The sequence below is a fragment of the Microcaecilia unicolor genome, chromosome 6, assembly GCF_901765095.1.
Source record: "Microcaecilia unicolor chromosome 6, aMicUni1.1, whole genome shotgun sequence".
Classification (NCBI taxonomy): Eukaryota; Metazoa; Chordata; class Amphibia; order Gymnophiona; family Siphonopidae; genus Microcaecilia; species Microcaecilia unicolor.
The window spans coordinates 1,249,709-1,275,025 of record NC_044036.1 but is presented as its reverse complement, the minus strand read 5'-3'; the positions used below and the strand labels follow the sequence as shown (position 1 = coordinate 1,275,025).

The following is a 25,317-nucleotide window of genomic DNA, read 5'->3' as shown; positions in this document are numbered from 1 at the left end:
CAAGCGTGCTCCCAATTCGCGGATTTCACCTTGTAAGTTTGCTCCCAGCGTAGCCACTTCCGTTCGCAGGGCTTTAAGATCGGAGCTAATATTTTGTAGCCACTGGTGCAGACTAAGTTGCTCCCCTTCCGTTAATTCCACGGAATTGTGCTGTTCCAGCAAAGTGTCTTGTGTTAGAGCCTTTTCTGCCTCCGTTGTATTTTTTGTTCTGCGCGCGTCCGCCATCTTGGATTTGGGCTTCGACTCAGCTCTCACGAAGGCAAATCGTGAAAGATCCGGTGCTGTGAAATTTAAGTGCATAGGCAGGTGCCGTGTTGCTTCCTGAACTTAGTAAAGCTTTTATCTTGCTTTTGAACCGCGTTTAAGTTTGCGATTTTTGCTGTATTTGCCGCGGGGCGACCGGAGCTCGTCTCTCAGACGTTCATCTAGGTCGGTGACGTCACTTCCTTCCCCCTCTAGAACCTTTTTTAAAGATTGGCGTTACATTGGCCACCTTCCAATCTTCCGGTACCATGCTTGATTTTAAAGATAAATTGCATATTATTAACAATAGTTCTGCAAGTCCGTTTTTCAATTCTATCTGGGATGAATACCATCCAGTCCAGGTGATTTGCTTTTCTTTAGTTTGTCAAATCGTGCCATTACATCTTCCAGGTTTATAGAGATTTCATTCAGTTCTCTGACTTGTGAGCTTCTTTTCTGGCACTGGTGTCTCTCCCAAATCTTCCTCGGTGAAGACTGAAGCAAGGAATTCATTTAATCTCTCTGCTGTGGCTTTGTCTTCCCTGAGTGCCCCTTTTACCCTTCAGTCATCTAGAAGTCCAACTGATTCTTTTGTCAGCTTCTTGCTTTTAATATACTTTAACATTTTTTTTACTATGTGATTTTGCTTCCAGCGCAATCTTTTTTTCTCAAAGGCCCTCTTTGCCATTCTGTATGCAGTTTCTTATTATTTTCATTCAGATCCTTCTTCCATTTTCTGAAGGATTTTCTTTTAGCTCTCGTAGCTTCCTTCACCTTACGTTTTAATCATGCCGGCTGTCGTTTGGTCTTCCTTCCTCCTTTTTAATAGACTGAGTATATTTGGCCTGGGCTTCCAGGATGGTATTTTCGAACAGCATCCACGCCTGATGTAAATTTGGAGTACTGCGTGCAGTTCTGGAGACCGCACCTACAGAAAGATATAAACAGGATGAAGTCGGTCCAGAGGGCGGCTACGAAATTAGTAAGCGGTCTTGAATGCAAATATTATAGGGACAGGCTTATGAACCTCAACATGTATACACTGGAAGAGAGGAGGGAGAGAGGAGACATGATACAAACATTTAAATATCTCAAGGGCATTTATGTACAGGAAGAGAGCCTTTTTCAAATGAAGGAGAGCTCTGGAATGAGGGGGCATATGACGAAGTTAAGAGGGAATAGGCTTAGGAGTAATCTAAGGAAGTATTATTTCACAGAAAGGATGGTGGAGGCGTTGAATGGCCTCCCAGTGGAGGTGGTGGAGTCGAGGACTGTTCCAGAATTTAAAAAGGCATGGGATAAGCATGTGGGATCACTTAGGAACAGGTAGAATTGGGGGTTACAGAGGATGGGCAGACTGGATGGGTCATATGGCCGTTATCTGCCGTCATGTTTCTATGTTTCTTAAATGACCTCACCCTCTAAAATTAAAGAATGAGTAATAAAGATGTGAGTGGGGAGACAGGCGGATTGCCAAAGTCAGTGTACCAGGAAGTGGGTGGAATAGATGGACCTTAAGGTCTGCTGTACCCTTTGTTTGTGTAAGTAGGGAAATGCACAGAAGATATGTCAGTGATAGAGGAAAGGAGGAACAGGGGTGATATGATACAGACGTTCAAATATTTGAAAGGTATTAATCCGCAAACGAATCTTTTCCGGAGATGGGAAGGCGGTAGAACGAGAGGACATGAAATGAGATTGAAGGGGGGCAGACTCAGGAAAGATGTCAGGAAGTATTTCTTCACGGAGAGGGTGGTGAACGCTTGGAATGCCCTCCCGCGGGAGGTGGTGGACATGAAAACTGTAACGGAATTCAAACATGCGTGGGATAGGCATAAAGGAATCCTGTGCAGAAGGAATGGATCCACAGAAGCTTAGCTGAAATTGGGTGGCGGGGGGAAGAGGGGTTGATGGTTGAGAGGCTAGGATAGGGGAGGGCTGACTTATACGGGGTCTGTGCCAGAGCTGGTGATGGGAGGCGGGACTGGTGGTTGGGAGGCGGGAAATACTGCTGGACAGACTTATACGGTTTGTGCCCTGAAAAAGATAGGTACAAATCAAGGTAAGGTATACACATATGAGTTTATCGTGGGCAGACTAGATGGACCGTGCAGGTCTTTTTCTGCCGTCATCTACTATGTTACTATGATAGAATTCACAAGCAGACTTTCAGGTTCCCTAGCTCTGTTCTCTCCCATTGGTGCTGGCTGGTTCATAAATAACCACTTCCTTGCTGGTGCTTTAGTAAAATCATTCTTTTCTATCTGAGTTTCTTAGCGTGAACAATGGTAGAAACTCGGTGCACCCAGTGGAAGTTACCATGCAACATATCTCAGCCTTGGCCTACTTTCCAGGGACTTCCAAAGAGGTTTCCCATCTGCTTTGGTCTCCTTGGTTTCCTGCCGTTCAGGTAGCTGTTGGTTTGAGGCAAACAGCTGCGTTTGTTTTTCTGTAAATGAGAGAATGCTTCTGGGCATACAGCATCTATGTTGTCATAAGCTTCCTGCTGTAGGATCACAGCCTTGGTCCTTGCGTTTCCAGCATAACCCACTGGAAGATACTGTGTTTTGGGTTCAGCGCAATGCTGAGGTCTTCTATAGCATATTACAGTGAGAGTGCATATGGAAGCTTTAGAAGGTTAATCCTGATATCCTGGTCAGATTGTGCAAAGTCAATGTAAAAGAAGAAATGAGAGAGATGGACTATTGGTCCAAGCCAGTATGTGCCCTCCCTACCCCTCAGATGTGCCAGGGGCATCAGCTGCTCTCCTGATCACATCCTTTTTATTAGCTGTCTCTTATTTCACTCCTTGACTATTGTAATTCCACTGTCTTTTAAGCAACTCTAACTGGATGAGTAGCCTAATGGTTAGTTCAGCAACCTAAGAACATGGGGAACTGGGTACAATTCCCACTGCAGCTCCTTGTGATTCTGGGCAAGTCGTTTAATCCTCCATTGGCCCAGGTTCAAAATAAGTACCTGTATATAATGTGTAAACCGCTTTGATTGTAGCCACAGAAAGGCAGTAAATCAGATCCCGTCTCCTTTCCCCTTCTTTCCAACATCTCAGTACCAAACTAGTCTGTCTTAACCAATCATGAATCAACTGGAAAAATGGCTTCACAGCTGCTGATACCTCTGACCAACTCCAGAATATCACTTGCTTTGCTGCCAGAACTGAGAGGTTGCATTACAATATTAAGGCTATACAGGGTAGAGAGTCGGAGTATGTGTGGTGGTCTTTCTGCTTTTTCTCATGCGTGCTGTCATGCCTTTTCACCACAGATATGTGAACACTCTCTTGAAACTTATACCTCAAGTCTTGGGGCTTCAAGATCAGCTCCGCCAGGCAGTGCAGAGTGGAGATATGGAGACGTCGCATGGCATTTGCCGAATTGCTGTGGCACTGGGAGAAAATCATTCACGGTGAGTGTGTTGGCGGGTTTAGGGAGGGGGAGGGCAAATGTACCTATGCTATGGCATGGAGGCTGAGGGTTGTATTCAAGTGCCTGCACCATTGGAGCGTTTCTCGGGGTAGGGTGCACATGTATCTATAGTGTGGGTCATTTGTAGGTATGATGTTTGTCTTTGTGTTCATTTACTTATTCTTGTGGCATTTTTGTGTTGAGCAGAGAAATTGTGAGTTTACCTCATTTTAGTCATGTGATTCTTTCCTCCAGGAATTAATAGGGAAGTGCATTTATTTGAAGTGACGTGAAAAATGTTCCCATGTCGTTTCAAGTCATTGTTTCTTGAAAGACAGGAAAAATCACACAATTTTTGTGTTTTTGTAAGTTATCAATAGTGAGCACTGTTTCCTGATAGTGCACGAACCATTGCACATGTACTGTTGGGAAAGTGTGCTCTCCTTGTGAAAAGTGTGCACGCTTTCTGATGTTTCTTCCGTATGAGAAAAACTGCAGAGTAAAACTTAAATTCCTGGAAATGACATGGGCAATGATGCAAAATGAATATTTTGGGGCTGCACAACCGTAGTAACTAATTGATTGCCAAAGGGGCTATTGTAATGAGATGCACAGAAAAAAAGTGAGAAATGCGAAGTTTACCATATATATGGAGGCTTCAGTATTATGGAAGGTGGTGACTTTCCATTGTGCACATTGTTGCTAATGATCATGTTAAGTTCTCCTTCAGTGCCTGTCTCACTGAGTAATGGCAGTATGCAAATGTAACTTGCACTGCAGGTATCCCAAGAGATCTGTAGAATCTTCCTTCAGGGTCCTGCAGAAAGCTTTGAACCTTAATGCCTACATGGGCCAAAAGAGAAATCCAGTAATGGCCAAAGCAGTTGTTATACAGAAGTTCCTTATGCTTAGTTATTTTCTCATTCATTGCTTCTAGATGCTGAAATCCAATAGAGCAGTGCATGATGGGGGGAGGGGGCACTTGTCATTTATGTCGGCCTCTAGATAATATTGAGTTGGAATTACAATGTGACCGTCAGACTTTCTGTCCTAGGGCACTTCTGGACCAGGTGGAACACTGGCAGAGTTTCCTAGCACTTGTCAATATGATCATGTTTTGCACGGGCATCCCAGGGCACTATCCTGTCAATGAAACCACCAGCTCCCTCACCCTGACTTTCTGGTACACGCTACAGGTGAGTTATGTGGGAGCATGGGTGGTGATGGTGTTCGGGCAGGGTCAGGGCTGTCTGTAAGAGAGAGGAGATGGTGGCAGGGGGAGGGCTTGGAGACAGGACCATAGAGTTGGGGTAGAGATGGTACTAGGCGTGGGTTTAATTATTCTGTCATTTTCAGACAATATCTGTACAAGGGAGAGCACAATTTCAAAAATACAGTTTCTGTCCAAGCCCAAACCCTGTTACTGGCTACTGCAGTTAAACAGGAGTTGGGATAGTACTGGGTCCAGCCATCGGAGTTATGCAGATGGTGCTGGAAGGAAAGGTGGGACTAGTTTCAGGAAGATAAGCAGAACTGGCTGTTGGGAATATGATGCCAGATTTCATAACACGACGAAAAGGGCTAGTAAAGAACCTGATCAACATGAATAATTAAAATGGCAGAGGCAGCTTTATTTACCCACAGATGTGGTCATTTCAGCTGAGAATGTTTTATCTGTGCCTTGGCACCAGCTGCAGTTTGGATGAGGCCTTCCATTGTGTTGGAATGTGTCACCGATGATAATTGGAGATGAATATTCAATGTCCTGGAGCTCCCAGCAGGGACAGAGCAGCTGATAGCTACCTGCTCGCTTTCTGGACTCATGGGAAATGAGCAGTGAGAGGGATTTTGCTGCATCAAAGTACTGAATGCTCTTGGCAAGCTGTGCAAGGAACTGACAGCTTACAAAGCCATCTGTTGCAGGGACAGGCCAGGCTGGTTCCCAGAACCACAGACTATTTGGGTTTGTAGAATACAGTGTACTAAGTACTGGATGAATATTTGTTGTAGACATCCTGAAATTTAGATATGTCCTTGGCGAATGCATTTCAACTAAAACTTAACACAGAAAAAACACACAGTTTCATCCTCTCATCCCAATATAACATGAACAAACCCACCAACATAACCACTCCAGATTACACCCTCCCTATCTCAGACAGCCTGAAAATTCTTGGCGTTACAATCAACTGAAACCTCACACTAGAGAGTCAAGTGAAAGCTACAACAAAGAAAATGTTCCACTCGTCTTTTGGGAACTAAATGGCAAAGACGCCTTAAGAGGATTTGTTTAACAGCGGCTAAGAGTGTCATTGCAATGCACTGGAAGAAACAGATGGCTCCCTCAGAGCTGGACTGGACTCTGAAACTTTCCCTGGTCGGGGAATTGGAGCAACTAACGGACAAAAGAATGGGAAGGTACAACTCATCTTCTGAACTGTGGTCTCGATTTCAGCGATTAACCCAATAAGGACAGTTGAAATAGAGCTGGGAGGGGGGAGGGAAAAGTGGGGAAAAATGAATACGTTTACATTGTTGCATTGTAATGATGCTTAATAAAAATATTCAAACATTAAAAAAAAAAAAAAGAAAATGTTCCACTCAATTTGGAAGCTCAAACGAGTGAAACCTTTTTTCCCCCGAGGAAAATATTCCGTAACCTGGTAAAATCCATGGTACTGAGCCATTTGGACTACTGCAGTGGAATCTATGCGGGAAGCAAAGAACAAATCATAAAGAAACTCCAGACAGCACAAAACACAGCAGCTAGGCTTATATATGGAAAAATGAGATTCGAAAGCGCCAAACCACTACGAGAAAAACTACACTGGCTCCCAATCAAAGAACGTATTGCGTTCAAAATCTGCACCCTGGTTCACAAAATCATCTACGGAGAAGCCCCGGGATACATGACTGACCTCATAGACCTACCAACCAGAAACACATTTAGATCAACAAGAACATATCTAAATCTCCATCACCCAAGCTGCAAAGGACTCAAATACAAATCAACCTATGCGTCCAGCTTCTCCTATATAAGCACACAACTATGGAACGCATTACCAAGTGCCTTGAAAACAAAATATGACCACCTAAACTTCCGGAAACTACTCAAAACTAACTTGTTCAAAAAGGCATACCCTAACCATCCAACTTAAATGCCTTAACCCAGTAGCATGACAAAACCAAAGCTAGAACTGGACATAATTTAACTCTTCCTCCTGTATTTGTTCAAAGCGGTACTGGCGAATGCTTCTCCAATACTATGTAAGCCACATTGAGCCTGCAAATAGGTGGGAAAATGTGGGATGCAAATGTAACACATAAAAATCTATATATATAAAACGCAAGACCAACGTTCTATGAAGCCTCCAGCCGGAAGTGTGAAGCGCCAGAGATATCCAGTTTCCTCATGAGTGAGGGAAAACAGCACAGCACGAAATCCCTCTCTCTGTAACAGTGAAGGACTCAGAGGGGGGAGGGGAGAGAGATGCCCTCACTCTCTGTAACACAAACACAGAACAGCAGGAAACTTAACACTGAAGCACTGGACTCGGAGGGGGGAGTGGGGAGGGAGAGAGGGCAGAGGGCAGGGACACACACTCCCACATGCACACTCTGAAGAAAACCTTGCTAGCCCCCGTTTCACTTGCATCAGAAACGGGGCTTTTTTACTAGTAAATAATAATACTAGGGCTCAGATTTATAATTACTCAGCAGTGCTGAAAACATCAGAAAGCAGTGAGGATGATCTGAAATGCATCATTAATGTACAGTGACCTTTACATGGATGGTGGTACTTTTCACACAGTGGCACGCTGCAGGAGGGGGGGGGGGGGGTTCTAATCTAATTTTTATAAACCACCTATTCCCAAATGCTCCTCAGCTGTGGACAATAAAGAGGCCAAAATAATTTTGGGATAACAAAATCCTTGTGAAAAATACATGACAAAATTTTTTACATAGTTAACAATTTACTGAAAAGAAAAGTGTTGTAATTCTTTATGGAAGGAGTAATAAAATGTCTTGCTTAATTTCCACAGGAACACTATTCCAGGGGGGGGGGGGGGAACCTGTTTAAATCTTTGTTATAAAAAATAACCCTTTGATAGATGGAAAATTAAGCAAGTTTTGACCATAAGAATGAAAATTATGAACTTTTGTTTTAACAAAGCACTCAAATGGCCATAAAAGGATTTAAAAATAAAACAAGAAATGTTATTACGTGTCCTCTTACTGGAAGCCATTGAAGTTTTATCAAAAGAAGAGTGGTCCTGTTGGGCTTTATACACTTGAAAATACTTCTGGCAGCTGTGTTTTGTAGAAGTTGGAGTTTATTTAGTAATTGTAGCACTTCACCTCAGATCACCCTTTTGCTTCTGTGCTGCCAGCAAAAAGATTCAATGCTAAAAGAAGAGGAAAAAGCCATGCTAGATTTTAATGCAGTTTTTTTATGTGGAGAGCAAATTCTTATTTAGCGATTTGCATGTGTTTTGCATGCCCAGTGCACTTCCCTTTAGTACAGTTATCTTAAGTAATTTTCCCCTCATTAAATTTTCATAGTGCATCAGGAGTAAGATTAGCCTGGGGAAATGAGGAATGAGCCACTGCATTAAAGGAGAGTCTTTCTGTTAGAGAAGCTAGGACTCCGAGATGCTATATACCTTATGCATCGAAAATGGCCATAAAAGGATTTAAAAATAAAACAAGAAATTATCCTTTCTTTCTTGCCCTTCTACTCTTCTATTCTCATTTGTATCTGATGTCACCCGGAGTTCGTTCTCTCTCTCTCGCTCTCTCGTTTATGTAAGCCACATTGAGCCTGCATGTCTGTGGGGATAATGTGGGGTATAAATACCTTAATAAATAAATAAAAGAAACAAGCAGAAAGGAGGATCAGACCTCATGTAGAAGTGGGCAACAAAGCAGTGAGGTGGATGCAAGGAGGATATCAAATAGTCTTTAGTGGAAAACAGCTAAAACACCGACCTGAAACAGCTGTGTTTCAGCACCAAAGGCCTGCCTCAGGGATCTGGTGAATCTACATAAAAACAAACATAAATATGTAAAAACCAACATAAAATAAATGAGGCCATATAATAATTAAATAGATAAGTAATTAAATAAATAATTGAACAAATATTTAGATAAAGTAGTAAAATACAATAATAAAACTCACATCTAAGCATCTAAATGTAAGGTGAAGTGACACTTAAATGATATTGCAAATAGAATACAAATGGAATACAATAATAAATAAAAAAGTAAAAATGAAGGAAGAAAATGTATATAAAAATTATATATAAAAGTTTGGGTTAATAAAACGCATGAATTTGTGGTGTATGGATGAGCAAAGAAACTATGAAAGTACCTCTGATATGGTAAACATGCTTAACAGCGAGATGGTGGTCAAAGTTCTAGCTCTAGAGTCTTGGCTGTGAGATATGAATAGAACATGAAAATAACTTCATACATTTGCATATAAACAACTTAAATATTGGTGTCCATGCAACATATGTTAGAAATATGATACACTATCTCTGTGTGAAGAATAGATTAAACCAGCCCCTATGTAAGAGAGAACCAATGAGATCCATTATAGACCTGTGTCTGTGAAGGAGAAAGAACAATGACGCGGCCGTGTCGGGTCGTTTTATTAGCTGTTTTCCAATAAAGACTATTTGATATCCTCCTTGCATTCACCTCACTGTTATATATATAGATAGATAGATAGATAGATATAGAGAGAGAGTTTTTATTTTTAAGATATATATATATTTTTTAATGACAGGAGTGCTGAAGGGGGAGACTTGGATGGGCAGTTCTGCAGTTTAATTCCTTTAATTTTGATGTGTTGATTTTTTTTTTTTGTGATGTAGTTGTTGTTTTAATTGTGTTGTGAGCCATGCTGAATCTCTGGGTAAGAGTGGTGAATATATCTAAAGATAAGAGTGAAATAGAACAGCCTCTTGTGTTTCGAGACTCTTGTTGTTCTTTGGGACCTGTAGAGACCAGTGTTTTTTTTTGTGCCGGTACTCAACGGTACGGCATACCGGCACCTTTTTATTCTCTACCCCACAGGCGCAGGTCTCCTTCCCTCCCGACTCAGCTCCGTTCCTCCTCCTCCCCCAAGCGTTTAACCCTTTTACTGTCCATGGCAGTGACGTCAGTAAAGAAGAAGGCACTGCAGGCTGGCCTCCAGCTTCTCCCTTCCCTCTTCACACAGTGTCCGCCATCGCGGAAACAGGAAATGCATCATCGAAGAAGGCAGGACACTGTGTGAAGAGGGAAGGGAGAAGATGGAAGCCAGCCTGCAGTGCCGCCTTCTTTACTGACGTCGCTGCCATGGACAGTAAAAGGTTAAACGCTGGGCGGGGGGGGGGGGGGCAGGAAAGAACGAAGAGGAGGGCTGTCGGGGAGCTGAGGGAGGGCAGGGAGAATCGCTGGACATGGAGGGGAGGGGAGGGCAGGGGGAAGAGAACTCGTCGCTGGACATGGAGGGGAGGGCAGGGGGAAGAGAGCTCATCGCTGGACATGGAGGGGAGGGCAGGTGGAAGAGAACAGATCGCTGGACATGGAGAGGAGGGGAGGGCAGGGGGAGAGAAGAGATCGCTGGACATGGATGGATGGAGGGGAGGGCAGGGGGAGAGAAAAGATCGCTGGACATGGATGGATGGAGGGGAGGGCAGGGGAAAGAGGAGAATTGCTAGACATGGATGGATGGATGGAGGGGAGGGAAGTCAGGAAGGAGATGCACATGGATGGAGGGGAGGGAAGGGAGGAGAAATACTGGACATGGATGGAGTGGAGGGCAGGGAAGAGAGAAGAAATGTTGGACAAGGATGGAGAGAAGGAAAAACAAAGGAAGGAAGATGCATAAGGACACAGAAGGATGGTGGACATGGTGAGAGAAAAAATATGAAATGGAAAGAAGACACTGCGTAAAACAGAAGACACTGGGACCAAAGCTAATAGAAAAACTAAATGCTCAGACAGCAATGGTAGAAAACATTTTTTTATTCAGAATTTATTAATTGGAATATGTCAGCTTTTGGAAATGTGCATCTGTGATATTTTGCATGCAAGTTTCAATCCAATTTTTCTAGTATTGCTGCATGCTGAGTCTGACTTCTTGAAGTAACTTTCCAGTTCATTATTTTGCCTTCATATCTGTTGTGTCATGTGTTTTTCATGTGTGATCAAGGTGCAGTATTTTGCAGCCCTTTTTTTTTTTTTTTTTTTTTTTGTTTGTTTCACTAGGTTGTCTACTGATGTTTTAGAGATTGGTGTAATTATAGTGCTGCCTTTCCACGCATAAGGTTGTAGCTGATTTTTTTGTCTACATTTTTATTAGTTTATAATCAGTCTTCAGGGTTCTTGTTTTGGGCCTAGGGACTTATGTACTATTTTCAATGATACATTCCATAGCGTTCCCAGATCAATCCAGAGACTTGTGGGTTATGCCCCTCCTCTAGCAGGTTAGATAGAGAGAACTCAGAAGTTTGCTACAATAGAGCATGTGCAGCCAGCCTCACTTCAGTATTCTCTCTATCTAGCAGGTAAAAGGGAGCATAAAGTGCAGCTCTGTGGCCTGAGGCTCTTATCCCGTTCCCTCGGGTGTGTTGAGCTTTCTCTGGGGTTGAGGTGCTGGAGCACATTCTGGGATACACCTGGTGGTGCCAGGTCCCTACCCTTCTCCCCCTGTCAGCCTACTTAAATTCTGTTGAGGATTTTGACTGTATTCCTCTCCTGTCTCTTAAAAAAAAAAAAAAAAAAAGAACCAGACGGAACGATTCTCCAGTCCAGCCTCATTTTGTCTTGCTTGGCGCTTGGAACAATTCTCCGTTCAGCTTAATTGGAACGTGAGCAGGGCTGGGACTGCGGAGAAGGTAAGGCTTTTGGGGCTATGTCCGTTCTGTTGGAGTCCGTTAAGCACAGCTCGCGCTGCGGGGCACGGTGGCACGTCGCTTCCCTGTGAGTTTTGTTCCGCGACGGTAGTGAGTCATAGTGCGGATCAGGGGATTGCGTGTTGGGCACCATGGCACCAAAAGGGATCGTTTCTCGCTTGGCGGGAAAGTCTGTGACTGGACCGGTTGATCCGCCGGCGCCATTTTCTCGCTAGCGCCGCGGTCTCAGGATGCGGCGGCGGGATCTGCTGGGGCTCCCTCCGACAGAGAAGCCTCGATTTCTCTCCCGGAAAAGGCTATTATGAGGGCATTTCCCCCGGAGTTTTTACTCTTTTGCTCAAAGCGTTTTTATTGCGCTCTGAGGGAGAGGGGCAGGAGGCGGCCATTTTCGAGGCTCTGCTGCCTCGGGCTCTGAGTTCGTACAGAAGCCGCCTAAGACGGCCCGATTGGGTTTAAGGGGCCGGTAGAGTGGAGGAGTAGCATAATGGTTAGTGCAGCAGGCTTTGAACCTGGCTGTCTGGGTTCATTTCCCTCTGCTGCTCCTTCTGTCCGTGAGCAAGTCACTTAGCCCTCCATAATAACCCTGGGACGACATATGGATTCGGAGGGTGTCCCAGGGTCAGGGGAATCCTTTTCAGGGCACCTTGAACAGAGGGAGTTGCCCGCGGGGGAGGGAGTTGACCTCACCGCGACCAGGCTCTTTAAAGGGAAGAACTGATTCCGTTCTTTATACAGGCATTGTAAGTTCTAATTTTATATCCTCTGCGGTTGGCTCTTCCATTTGGTCGGGCACTAGGAGCCGGCGGAAGCCTGTTAGTTTCATGAGGCTATTCTGTTCTTGGGTGTATGTGCGCGCTTGATTATTAGCATTTGTATGCGCTACCAAACACTTGCAACGCTGAACACCTGACATTTATTTATTTGTTGCGTTTGTATCCCACATTTTCCCACCTATTTGCAGGCTCAGTGTGTCATAAAGAGACAGTCCCTGCTCAAGAGCTTACAATCTAGTATAGCTCCATCTTTATTGCCACTCCACATGGCACTGCTGAGGCCCCAGTGCTCCCCTGGGTTCTGATGTGCTTGCAATTCAGGCAGTTTTAAATGTAGATCTTTCAGGAATGTGATTGGGAACCTAGTGTGGAGCACTCCAGTTTCTGCATATTGGTTTTCCACAGCTTTGAGTCTTCCTCAGCTTTCCAGGGGCGAGGTAGGTGACCCTTTAGTCCCCTGCAGCTGTGCTATGACAGTGAGAGCCTTATGCTGCTGCTTGGAAAGTACTGCCTATTTGAAAGTCTCCTGGTAGAGATGTCTGAGCTTCTCGAGGTGAGTTACAGTAAGACTATTTCTGGACCCTCCTTGAGGAGGTTCAGGGGGTGTGTACATCTTTAATGGAAGGGAGGAAGGGATCAGGATTAGGGATCCTAACCTAGGTTTTCACTCTTCCACTCTTCTTCTTTCTCAGACATGGCAGTACAGTGTTTTAGTAGTCAGGCTTAAGACTGTTGACTAGATGTTTCTGTGAGAAATGTTTCATTTTGAGGCTAGTGCAGACCTCTCAGGTTTCTCTCGGTTTCCTTGGTAACCCTGCACCCTCTGGGCTCCCCTGGTGGCATTTGCTCGGTGGGTATTGGTTACATCAATCTAGTTTTATTGAGGAGGGCTGCTGGCCTTTCAGCCTGAAGGTTATAGGTTCAAGGCTGGTTTTTCCATCCTATTAGATACTGTGGGCTCAGCTAGATTTCCAGTGGGGCATGTTTTATTTCATTATCTCTTATAGCTTCCTTGGCCAAGTAGTTCTTACATGACTGGAACAGTTTTCAGAACTCTTCAGTTTTAAATTTTGCTTTTCTCTCTCTCTCTTAGCACACTGATACTGGACACACTTTTACATATTAGCCTCAGCTGCCTGGTACTGCAGCGTTCCCGGTACCTCTAATTGTTTCTTATGGGGTACCTAAATTTCATGAGGAGTGGCCCAGGAGCTACTTCAGTGTAGAGATAGCTTAATAGTGGTTGCAATCAGCTGAGAGTAAGCACTGAGCTCTAGGGGTGCGGCTTCACGACCCACTGTAGCTTGCTTTTTGTAGCATGCAATGGTACTACAGACATATGCTGCTACACCATCTGTCTCTGGTGTACCTGGTAGTACGACTGATACCCGTCAGGGCGGAGTTTTTCTTCCGGAACAGCAACGGGCGAAGCTGTGCCAGGTTTCTTCCCTCATTCGTCTGAAGGCTCCAACAGCGTTGGACTATGTTCAGGGGTCGTGCCTTGGGCCCGGAGCCGCATGCGGCCTTTGCAATGGTATCTACTCAGCCGTTGGTCTTTCCTTTCCAAGGTTCTTCGATTCTTTTTCCCTGGACACCGCGAGCTTCTTTTGCTCTGCGGTGTTGGCTCAGGTCAGATACTGACTTGAGGCATGCCTCTCGCCGCGTCGGAGTGGCGTGTGGTTCTCGGCCACTCAGCTCAGGGGAGTTGGTTGCAGTTCAATTTCATGGAACTTCGGGCGTTTCAGTTGGCGCTCCTAGCTTTCGAGATGTTGTTGAGAGTTCAACCAGTCCAAGTTCTCTGTGACAATGCGACGGCGGTAGCGTACGTCATTCGGCAGGGCGGAACTCGAAGTGCTCTGCTGGCAGAAGAGGCGTCCGTGCTGTCTCTTGGGGCAGAGAAGTGTCGAGTTCGGTTGTCGGCGGCTCACAAAGCGGGAGTGCTAAGTGTACAGGCCAACTTTTTCAGTCGCAGTCGCTTGGATGCCGGGTAGTGGGAGCTCTCTCCGCCGGTTGTCAGCGAGATTTCAGATCGCTGGCGGACTCCGGTGATGAATTTCATGGCTTGATTCTACAATCCCAAGGTGACCCGGTTCTTCAGCAAAGTGCAGCTGTGACCAAGTGGTAACATGGTCTTGTAATGCAGAGGTAGACGGTTCAAATCCCACTGTTACTACTAATAAAGCTGTGAGCAACAACAGTTAAGAGACAGAGAGTTTGAGTCCAAAGTAGAGAGCTGCACGGCTTCCGTCCCCGCGGGAATCCCGCGGAACCCGCGGGATTCCCGCGGGGACGGAGGCAGTTCCTGCGGGGTTCCCGCGGGGATGGAAGCAGTTCTGAGGGGTTCCCGCGGGGACGGAGGCAGTTCCTGCGGGGTTCCCGTGGGGATGGAACCAGTTCTGTGGGCTTCCCGTGGAAGTGTAAGCTGCACCTGCACCAGCCTCTCATCTACCGAATTCCAATTTATTTGAGTGCTGTCTCCTCCTCCTCCTCCTCTTCTTCCTTGCTTTAACAGCATAAATGTGGAAAGTCTTCCATTAAGGAGGTGGTAGAGTCACAAATGATGACGGAATTCAAAAAGGCGTGGGATGAACACAGAGGATCCCTAATTAGAAAATGGAAGTTATATAAAAGCTAACCTTAAATGGCTGCATGTGTGTGGATATGTCAAGTGACACTTAGATGGTGACTCTGGCTGTGATGAATTAGAGCTGATACCTGGCAGACTTGTATGTTCTGTGTCTCATACATGGCAATCTGGTGTAGGATGGGCTGGAAAGGGCTTAGACAGCAACTTCAGTGGCTGGAACATGAGGACAGTGCTGGACAGACTTTTACGGTCTGCGTCCCACAAATGAGAACATGAATAGGCTGGAGTGGGCTTCGATGGCAACTCCAGCAGTTGGAACATAAGGATGGGGCCAGATAGACTTCTGTGGTCTTTGTTCCAGAAACACGAAAGAAAGACCATAATCAAGTATATAATATCACACTCGTTGATTTAATGATGAATTGATCATGAGTGTGAATATTGGCAGAGTGGATGGACCGTTCAGGTCTATTTGCTGTCACTTACTATGTTACTATTAATCCTCTTTGCTCCCAGGCTGGTGCACAGACCTCAGCTCTGACACAGGCACAAGAATCAGATGTCACCTGACCTACTGGCGCGTGCATGTGGAGGCCTCTCAGCACACACTGCCAGTGAATCAGAGACAAATCTTACATGTGTGCACCAGAGTGTTCCAAGTTCCAGCTTCCATTCCTTCCTTGCCTACAGTGCTGTGGCTCAAATCCAGAAAGAGACTGAGGTAGCTGACTGGAACTTTCTTTTATGTACTATTAAATTCTTACGGGGATGGGTGGGGATGGTTAAATTCTTACGGGGACGGGTGGGGACGGGTGGGGACGGGTGGGGACGGGTGGGGACGGGTTGGGATGGTTTAAATTTTTGCGGGGATGGGTGGGGATGGGTAAGATTCCAGTGGGGATGGGTGGGGATGGGTAAGATTCCAGCAGGGACGGGCGGGGATGGGTTGGATTTCTGTCCCCGTGCAACTCTCTAGTCCAAAGGAATGGACGCTATTCTTCAGCCGTGGCCGTTGGAGCTTCTATATGTCTTTCCTCCGTAGCCGATGGTCGGTCAAGTAGTGGGGAAATCTCTCGTCTTCCAGGTCCGGTAATACTTATTGCGCCGGACTGGCCCAGATATCCTTGGTATGCGGGCTTGATTCGCCTTCTGATTGACTAGCCGTTCCACCTGTCTCACAGGCCGGGTCTTATCCTTAAGGGGCTGGTAGTCATGAAAGATCATGCTCCATTTGGGCTTATGGCCTCGCCTTTGTACGGTCGCGTCTGAGGTGTCCAGGATAGCCGGAGGCGGTTTTTGGGACCATGTTACAGGCGCGCAAATGTTCCACTTCTATTGCATATGATGGAGTGTGGAGGTCGTTTGTGGCTTGGGGTTCCTTGGCAGGCATTTCCCCTCAATCAGACCCTCTTGGGTTCGTTCTGGCTTTTTTGCAGGAAGTGATAGTTAAGGAACTGTCGCTAAGTACTTTAAAGGGTCACTTAGCGGCATTGGCTTCCTGGAGGGGTCGTTCGGGGAGCCACTCCTTAGTGTCTCTTCCGGAGTTCGTTCGTTTTCTTAGCGGTGTAGGGCATCTCAGACCTCTTTGGGTTCTGGTGGTGCCGGATTAGAATTTGAACCTGGTCCTTAGGGCGTTTCAGCGGTCTCCTTTCGAGCCCCTGAGTAAAGATCTTGAATGTTTTCAAGTTGAAGACTGTGTTTCTGGTGGCAATGGCTTCAGGCCCTTTCATGCAGGGCCCCTTTCTCCATTTTTTCGGAGGCAGGAGTGACAATTTGAAGGGTGCCGTCCTTGGTTTCTAAGGTAGTCATGCGTTTTCACGTTAACCAGGGAGTGGTGTTGCCATCCATCCTTCAAGCAAGAGGATTTCCCTCACAATTTTCGAGCTCTACGGGGTTTAGACGTTAGGGGACCTCTGATGTGTTATATGGAGGCGACTAATTCGTTTCGAAAGCAGATCATCTTTTTGTGCTGTTCGCAAGTCATAAGAAAGCAAACATGACCTCTAAGGCCATGGTCGATCGGTGACTTAGGGAGGCTATTGCGTCGGCTTACCTGTTGTTGGGGGATTTTTTCCCTATTCAGGCCTCTTCTTTTGCGGAGTGTCGTCTGGTGTCGTTGGAGGACATTTGTTAAGCGGCGTCTTGGTCGTCTTGACATTCCTTTGTTATGCATTGCCGTCTTGATGTTGCTGCGTGTCGAGAGGCGCTTGTTGGGACTTCTGTGCTGGTGGCCGGAGTAGGCCGGTCCCACCCTTGATGAGGATTGATCTGGGGACGCTATGGAAGGTAAAATTATGTCTTACCTGATAATTTTCTTTCCATTAGTCCCTCGGATCAATCCAGAGCCCCTCCCTGGAATTCACTTTCGTAATCTCTGATCGGATTCAGTATACTTCAGTCGGTTCTGTTCACGTTCCTTTGTCTATGGATGGGTAAGGCTGTTAGGGTGTGTTTATATTTACATTTCTAAGTTATAGCAGCTCGGAGAGTTTCTTCCAAGTTTATGCTGCTTTTGCAGAGACAGGAGAGTGTTCTATGGTTCTTACTGCTTTGGTATCGTTATACTGAAGTGAGGCTGGCTGCACATGCTCTATTGTAGCAAACTTCTGAGTTCTCTCTATCTAACCTGTTAGAGGAGGGGCATAACCCACAAGTCTCTGGATTGATCTGAGGGACTAATGGAAAGAAAATTATCAGGTAAGACATAATTTTACCTTTTTATATGCTCCATGGCTAGTAAAATGTATGTGGCTAATGTGGGGGTGTGGCTACTATGGGGGCAGAGCCATAGATAGTGACCCCGCCCTTTAAGGTTGGCACGTTATGAGTACCGGCACCTTTTTTCCTACAAAAAAAGCACTGGTAGAGACACTCCTAGATCAGAAGTGGCTAACTTTGACCGGTTTCCCTCTCTCTCTGTCCCTCACTCTCCCTCTCTCTCTCTCACCTTCTCTCTCTCTCTCTCTATCTCTCTCTCTCTCTCTCTCTCTCTCTCTGTCTCGCTCTCACCCTCTCTTCCCTATCTGGGTTTAGTCTGTTACTGTTGAGAAGGAGATCTGTTCCAGGCAGTTCCTCACTGAAACCAGTTCAGCCAGTTCAGAAGCTCACAGTGGAGTGGAGGAGCAGCCTAATGGTTAGAGCAGTGAGCTGAGAACCAGGGAAGCCGGTGCTTGATCTTGGGCAAGTCTCCATTGCCTTAGGGACAGGGAAATTCCTAGTGTGCTTGAATATAACACATCTTGAGCTACTACTGAAAAAGGCGAGAGCAAAATCCAAATCCCAGTCCTGTAAGAGGAAAGTTTTTGTTTTTCGATTTACTCACCTGACTACATCCTACTCAAGATGAGTTAGTCAAGTACAGTGGGGATTAATTGAAGTGTTAGATCCCACTGAGAATACCATGGCTTGCTTGAACAGCTTATCACAGGTTAGTAAATGTGGCTGTAAATCTTTTTTGTATGTGAGAAAATGGAAGATGGGGGGAGGTTCCAAGATGGCGCTGTGAGCGGACGCACCTGTGTTTGCTCCTGAGGCTGCTTCGGTTTTCAGCTCCGTTGGTGCTTGTGCCGCCTCGTTTTTCTGGATGGGGAAGCGGAGGGGAAAGGTTAAGGAACATCCCTCGGTTCCTGAGACCTTTTCAATGTTGAAGCAGACAACCTTGCAATTTCCAAAGCAGCAATCGGGTCCTCGGGGAACTTCGACCCCTACTGCAACTCTCAACGCATCGCCGTCGATTGACAGTCCTAACGGGGCTTCCTTGAGCCCTGTGGATTGTATTGCTCCGCCTCAGCCTGGGAGAGAGTTGTTTGCAGCCCGAACAGCGACGGAAACCGAAGTAGTTCAACCGAACCTGGTCGAGGGAAGCTTTGCAGCTACTGAGAGTGGATCTCATGAACGAGATCAGTTAATTCAATCAGCTTTACAGGTACTGCCTCAAGACATTGTTTCTAGATTATCTCGAGCTGAGGCTCAACCTCAATCTCTCCCAGTCTCTAGTGGCGTGGTTAGACCAGCAATAGTGACACTTGAGTCACTGTGGGACATGGTTTATGGCATTCAGGTCTCTATGCAGAATACATTGAAAGAAAACACTGGTGATATTAAAATTCTGTCTGAAGCTGCGTTGCTCCAAGCGCAAGTGACTGCACAGCAATCCTTGAAATTAGAGAAAGTGAATACTGAGCTTCAAGAAATGGGGAATTTGGAAACTGCATTGGTTAAAGATAATAATTTCATGCACAAGCGAATGGAATACCTGGAGAACCAGGTTAGGAAACTTAACCTTAGGTTTCTTAATTTCCCCAAATCTCCTTTAATTTCTCCTTTGGAAATGGTGAAAAAATATATGGTTGACGTTCTTGGAATGGATAAGGACTCACTACCTCCCATTACACGGGCCTATTATATCTGGAACCCGAAGGGGGCTGATGGAAACCCCCCAGTAGTGGGGGATGGAATGAATCTTTCTTCCTTCCTGGAAAGTTCACTGGAAATAATTACACAGAGATCAACTATGCTGGTCACTTTTGTACTGGAGCCTGACCGCAATGCTGTTTTAAGACTTTCCTTAAGACATTTAGAAAACTTGTTTTTGGGCTCAAAGGTTCGAATTTTTCCAGATCTCTCGAGGCCCACACAAGTAAGGCGCAGGGCTTTTTTGGAGCAGCGCCCTAGAGCGTTGGCACTGGGAGTAAACTTTGTACTACGATTTCCTTGTATTTGTAATGTATTGCTTGAGGGTAAACCGTTTCAGTTTGTAGACCCAAAACAGTTTAAAGAATTTATTGATGCTAGAGTTGATGTGAATGTTGTATGCCCTCCCTAAATAGCAGGCTAGGGTCGGTAACCCGAGGTAGCATCCGCTAAAATTTTCTTTAATTCTTTTTAGACCTTTGAATTCTTGGAACCTAATTTCTTTGCTTGTGGGCAAATAGGCTGTTAAGAATTTTTTTATTACTTTAATTGCATTTTGAATTTCATTTGTATAATAATGCCGATTGCATATTTACACTTTGTAGTGAAATATTGAAATTTATTAATAAAATAAAAAAGGAAAAAAAAATGGAAGATGGAATGACTTGCCTAAAGTTACAGGAAACACCAGGAGCAGTTCCAACCAGGAAAGGGATCTAGGTGTCGTTGATGATACGTTGAAACCTTCTGCTCAGTGTGGTGCGGCGGCTAAGAAAGCAAATAGAATGTTAGGTATTATTAGGAAAGGAATGGAAAACAAAATGAGGATGTTATAATGTCTTTGTATCGCTCCATGGTTCAACTACACTTCGAATATTGGGTGCAATTCTGGTCACTACATCTCAAAAAAGATATAGTGGAATTAGAAAAAGTACAGAGAAGGATGATGAAAATGATAAAGGGCTATTATTTAAACCATCATTAGCGCAATCCACGAGGGAGAATGGATTTAAGATATATTACTGGTGGTATTACACACCGGATAGGCTGCAACGTATCTATAGGGAAGTGTCAGCCGCCTGCTGGAGGGAATGTGGGGCAAAGGGAACATTCATACATATATTTTGGGAATGTCCTAAGGTACAGAAATTTTGGAGAGGTGTGATGGCGCAGGTCAACACGATACTACAAGGGATATTTCCATGTAAGATAGAGCATTGCCTGCTGCATTTTCCTCCCACAGGAATTAAAACAATTCATCATAAGTTGGCGATACAATATATGGTGGCGGCAAAGATAGCAATAGCGAGAGCATGGAAACAATCGACTTTACCAGCTACAGAAATGGTATTTCGCAAAGTGGGACACTTGTATCAAATGTCAAAACTTACGGCAATGAGAAGGGGTAAAATGGACTATTTTCTGAAAATGTGGCAACCATATGAACAATATATAAATGGAGGTCAGCCTAGCCAAGAAGGAGAAGGGGTGGGAGGGGGGAGGGAGTGATAGTGATATAATGTACTAGAATAGATAATTTAGGTAGTTGAGAGTTCAGCAGCAATCAAGAATATGTAATGCTACATGAAACAAAGAAACACAGTTAGCAATTCTTGTATGTAACCTGAGATTGTTTATTCATATAATAAAAATGTTTATAAAAAAAAAAAAAAGAAAATGATAAAGGGGATGGGATGACTTTCCTATCAGGAAAGGTTGAAGCGGCTAGGGCTCTTCAGCTCGGAGAAAAGACTGCTGAGGAGGAGATATGATGGAGGTCTATAAAATAATGAGTGGAGTTGAACTGGTAGACATGAATTGCTTGTTTACTCTTTCCAAAAATACTAAGTCTAGGAGGCATGCAATGAAGCTACAAAGTAGTAAATTTAAAACCAATTGGAGAAAATATTTCTTCACTCAACGTGTAATTAAACTCTGGAATTCGTTGCAGAGAATGTGGTAAAAGCAGTTAGCTTAGCAGGGTTTAAAAAAGGTTTGGATAACTTCCTAAAAGGAAAGTCCAGAAGCAATTATTAAGATGGACTTGGGGAAAATCCACTGCTTATTTCTAGGATAAGCAGCATAAAATGTATCATACTATTTTGGGATCTTGCGAGTACTTGTAATCTGAATTGGCCACTTTTGGAAACAGGAATCTGGGTTTGATGGACCTTCGGTCTATTCCTGTATGGCAATACTTATGTTGTTATGGTCTTATGTTAAGTGAGATTTGAACCCTGACCAGACTGGTTCTCAGTCTGCTGCTGTAAGCAATTGATTCTGTCATTCTCCCTGCCTCCTCAGCTCGAAACCTTGGAGTCATCTTTGACTCTTCTCTCTCCTTCTCTGCTCATAACCAGCAGATCGCCAAGACCTGTCGTTTCTTTCTTTACAACATCCATAAAATCCGCCCCTTTCTTTCCGAGCACTCTGCCAAAACCCTCATCCACACCCTTGTCACCTCTCGTTTAGACTACTGCAATCTGCTTCTTGCTGGCCTCCCACTTAGTCACCTCTCCCCTCTCCAGTCGGTTCAAAACTCTGCTGCCCATCTCGTCTTCCGCCAGGGTCGCTTTACTCATACTACCCCTCTCCTCAAGACCCTTCACTGGCTCCCTATCCGTTTTCACATCCTGTTCAAACTTCTTCTACTAACCTATAAATGTACTCACTCTGCTGCTCCCCAGTATCTCTCCACACTCGTCCTTCCCTACACCCCTTCCCGTGCACTCCGCTCCATGGATAAATCCTTCTTATGTGTTCCCTTCTCCACTACTACCAACTCCAGACTTCACACCTTCTGTCTCGCTGCACCCTACGCCTGGAATAAACTTCCTGAGCCCATACGTCTTGCCCCATCCTTGGCCACCTTTAAATCTAGACTGAAAGCCCACCTCTTTAACATTGCTTTTGACTCGTAACCACTCGCCTCCACCTACCCTCCTCCTTCCTGTACACATTAATTGATTTGATTTGCTTACTTTATTTTTTGTCTATTAGATTGTAAGCTCTTTGAGCAGGGACTGTCTTTCTTCTATGTTTGTGCAGCGCTGCGTACGCCTTGTAGCGCTATAGAAATGCTAAATAGTAGTAGTCTTCGCTCAGGGCTAATGAGCAGGCAGTGGAAGCAGCAGCAGCAGATGGCTGAGAAGAAAGTCCAACCCAAAAGCAGTCTTTAATGAGCATCTTCTTTTTTCTGCCCTTCCCAGGATGACATCCTGTCATTTGAGACAGAGAAGCAAGCAGTTTATCTTCAAGTGTACCGGCCTGTGTATTTCCAGCTGGTGGATGTGCTTCTCCATAAGGCACAGTTCCCATCTGATGAAGAGTATGGATCTTGGTCCTCAGATGAAAAGGAGCAGTTCCGTATATACAGGTATAGGAGAGAGAACATGATTCTGCATATATAGGTCTTAGAGGGAGACATGGCTCTGCTGATAAGGATCCGAGAGTAGAAACGGTTCCACACATAGGAGATGTGATCCTGTGTATGCTGGTGGAGGAGGGGGGAGTCATCCCGCATTTGCTGGTAGATAAGGAAACTAGATGCTGGACTTGATGGACCTTCGATCTGTCCCAGTATGGCAATACTTACATTCTTATAAGGTTATGAGGAGGGGAGAGGGTCCTGTATTTGCTGGTAGACGAGGGGGGAGTGATCCCGCATTTGCTGGTAGATGGGGGGGGGGAGTGATTCCGCATATGCTGGTAGATGGGGGGGGGGGGGAGTGATCCCGCATTTGCTGGTAGATGAGACTGGAGGGGGGAGTGATCCCGCATTTGCTGGTAGATGAGGGGGGAGTGATCCCGCATTTGCTGGTAGATGGGGGGGGGGGGAGTGATTCCACATATGCTGGTAGATGAGACTGGAGGGGAGAGTGATCCCGCATTTGCTGGTAGATGAGACTGGAGGGGGGAGTGATCCCGCATTTGCTGGTAGATGGGGGGGGAGGATGGGGGGGAGTGATCCCGCATTTGCTGGTAGATGAGGAAGGAGAGGGGTAGAATCCTGTATTTGCTGGTAGATGAGGGGAGGGGACTGTGGTATCCCAGAGTTTGGTGGAGGAGGGGAAGGGGGTGTGGTTCTTCAGGCACTGATGTAGGGAAGAGAACGTAGCTCCATTGATATGGTCTTGGGTGGAAGTGTGATTTTGCATAAATTGGTAAACAGAAGAAGATGTGGTTTCACAGAGGAAGTATAATTTATGCATATACTGGTCTATGAGTGTGTATGATTATGGGCCTGGGGGGAGGTGTGGCTGTACAGATGCCACTTATTTTTTTTTTTTGCTTTATCTCCTCTAGGGTGGATATCTCTGATACGTTGATGTATGTGTATGAGATGTTGGGAGCTGAGCTACTCAGTAATCTTTATGACAAGCTGGGGCGTCTTCTCACGAGCACTGATCCGCCCATGTCCTGGCAGGTAGGTAGAACAACCAGAGTTTCACGAATGTGCTTCAGGTGTTTTACATTCATTTCATGCTATCTCAACGTTTTTCCATTGATACTAACATCTTCACCTTGGTATCCTGTTTGAAGATTTGGGGAGTGGTAGTGGGTAGCCTTTTGACATTTTCTAGTCATGTTAAATCACTTATAAGAGAATCTTTTTACATATTAAAAAAAGTTGAGGGCGATTCGCAATTATTTTGAACCTGGAAAATTCTTATTGTTCAAGGAATGCGAAGAGGCAAATGGAAGAAAGGATTGGGGGACAAGACCTTTTTCAAATATATAAATGACAGGATGAAGTGCCATAATAGCATTGTGAGACTCAAAGCTGAAGGGGAGGAATATGTAGAAGCTGATGAGGATAAAGCTGAACTTCTGAGTTCATGGATGAAAGGCCGGGAGTAGGATCACAGAAAACAAATGCTAATGGGGATGGATGTATGGTAGACCAGAGCCGATTCTTGGAAGACTGTGTTCATGAGGAGCGCTAAACTAAAAGTAGACAAAGCAATGGGGCCTGATGAGCTACATCCAAGGGTACTCTGGGAACTCAGAGATGTTCTGTCAGCACCACTGTCTGACCTCTTCAATGCTTCCTTAGGGTCTGGAGTGGTCCCTCTGCACAAAAGCGAAAGTAAGGAGGAGGTTGGAAATTATACACCTGTCAGTCTGACCTCAGTGGTGAGTAATCTAATGGAAACGCTTCCAAAGCAGAAGATCGTGAGGTTTCTTGAATCGAATGGGCTGCAGGATCCAAGGCAGCATGGCTTCACTAGAGGCAGGTCGGGTCAGGCAAATCTGATTGATTTCTTTGACTGGGTGACCAAACAGTTGAACGTGAGAGGAGCTCTAGATTTGATGTACTTGGATTTTAGCAAAGCGTTTGACATGGTTCCGCACAGGCGACTGATAATAAACTGAGTGCCCTCAGTAGGGACCTAAAGTGACTGACTGGGTTAAAAAACTGGTTAAGTGGAAGGAGACAGAGGGTAGTGGTAAATGGAGCTTGCTCTGAGGAAAGCACTGTTATCAGTGGTGTACCTCAGGGTTTGGTCCTCGGGCTGCCTCTTTTTAACATCTTCATGAGTGATATTACAGAAGGACTGTCTGGTAAGGTTTGTCTCTTTGCGGTAGTGGCGTAGCCAGACAGCCAGTTTTGGGTGGGCCTGAGCCCAAAGAGGGTGGGCACAAAATTTTCTCTGCTCCGCCCTACCTCCATCTCAAAATATAAATACTTTAGCTAATGAGGATCCTCAAGCTCAGTCAGCGGTGACCAGAACTCTCTTTTACCAAGCTTGGCAGGCAGCAGCAATGACCCTAAGCCACTGATGCCAGCACCCCACACATGCTTAGCTGTCGATGGCTCAAGGATACTGTTGTCTAGAGAGAATCCACTTACGTGGAGAACTCAGTAGATCCCACGGGGCGTGAAATGAGAATGCAAAAGGTGGGAGTATAAGCCAGGCAATCCAAAGACTGAAACCTGGGTAAACTTAAAATATATGACGTTTAAT

General features: G+C 45.2%; 1 protein-coding gene across 1 annotated transcript in view; it reads left to right on the top strand.

Moving 5' to 3' along the window:
- Nucleotides 1–25,317, top strand: part of IPO13 (importin 13) — a 151,394-nt gene that overhangs the window by 33,207 nt on the left and 92,870 nt on the right. The window contains exons 3-6 of the mRNA XM_030205803.1: nucleotides 3,529–3,669; nucleotides 4,723–4,864; nucleotides 22,558–22,724; nucleotides 23,654–23,774. Of these exons, the coding sequence (XP_030061663.1) occupies nucleotides 3,529–3,669; nucleotides 4,723–4,864; nucleotides 22,558–22,724; nucleotides 23,654–23,774 (571 nt within the window). The remainder of the gene's footprint in view (nucleotides 1–3,528; nucleotides 3,670–4,722; nucleotides 4,865–22,557; nucleotides 22,725–23,653; nucleotides 23,775–25,317) is intronic.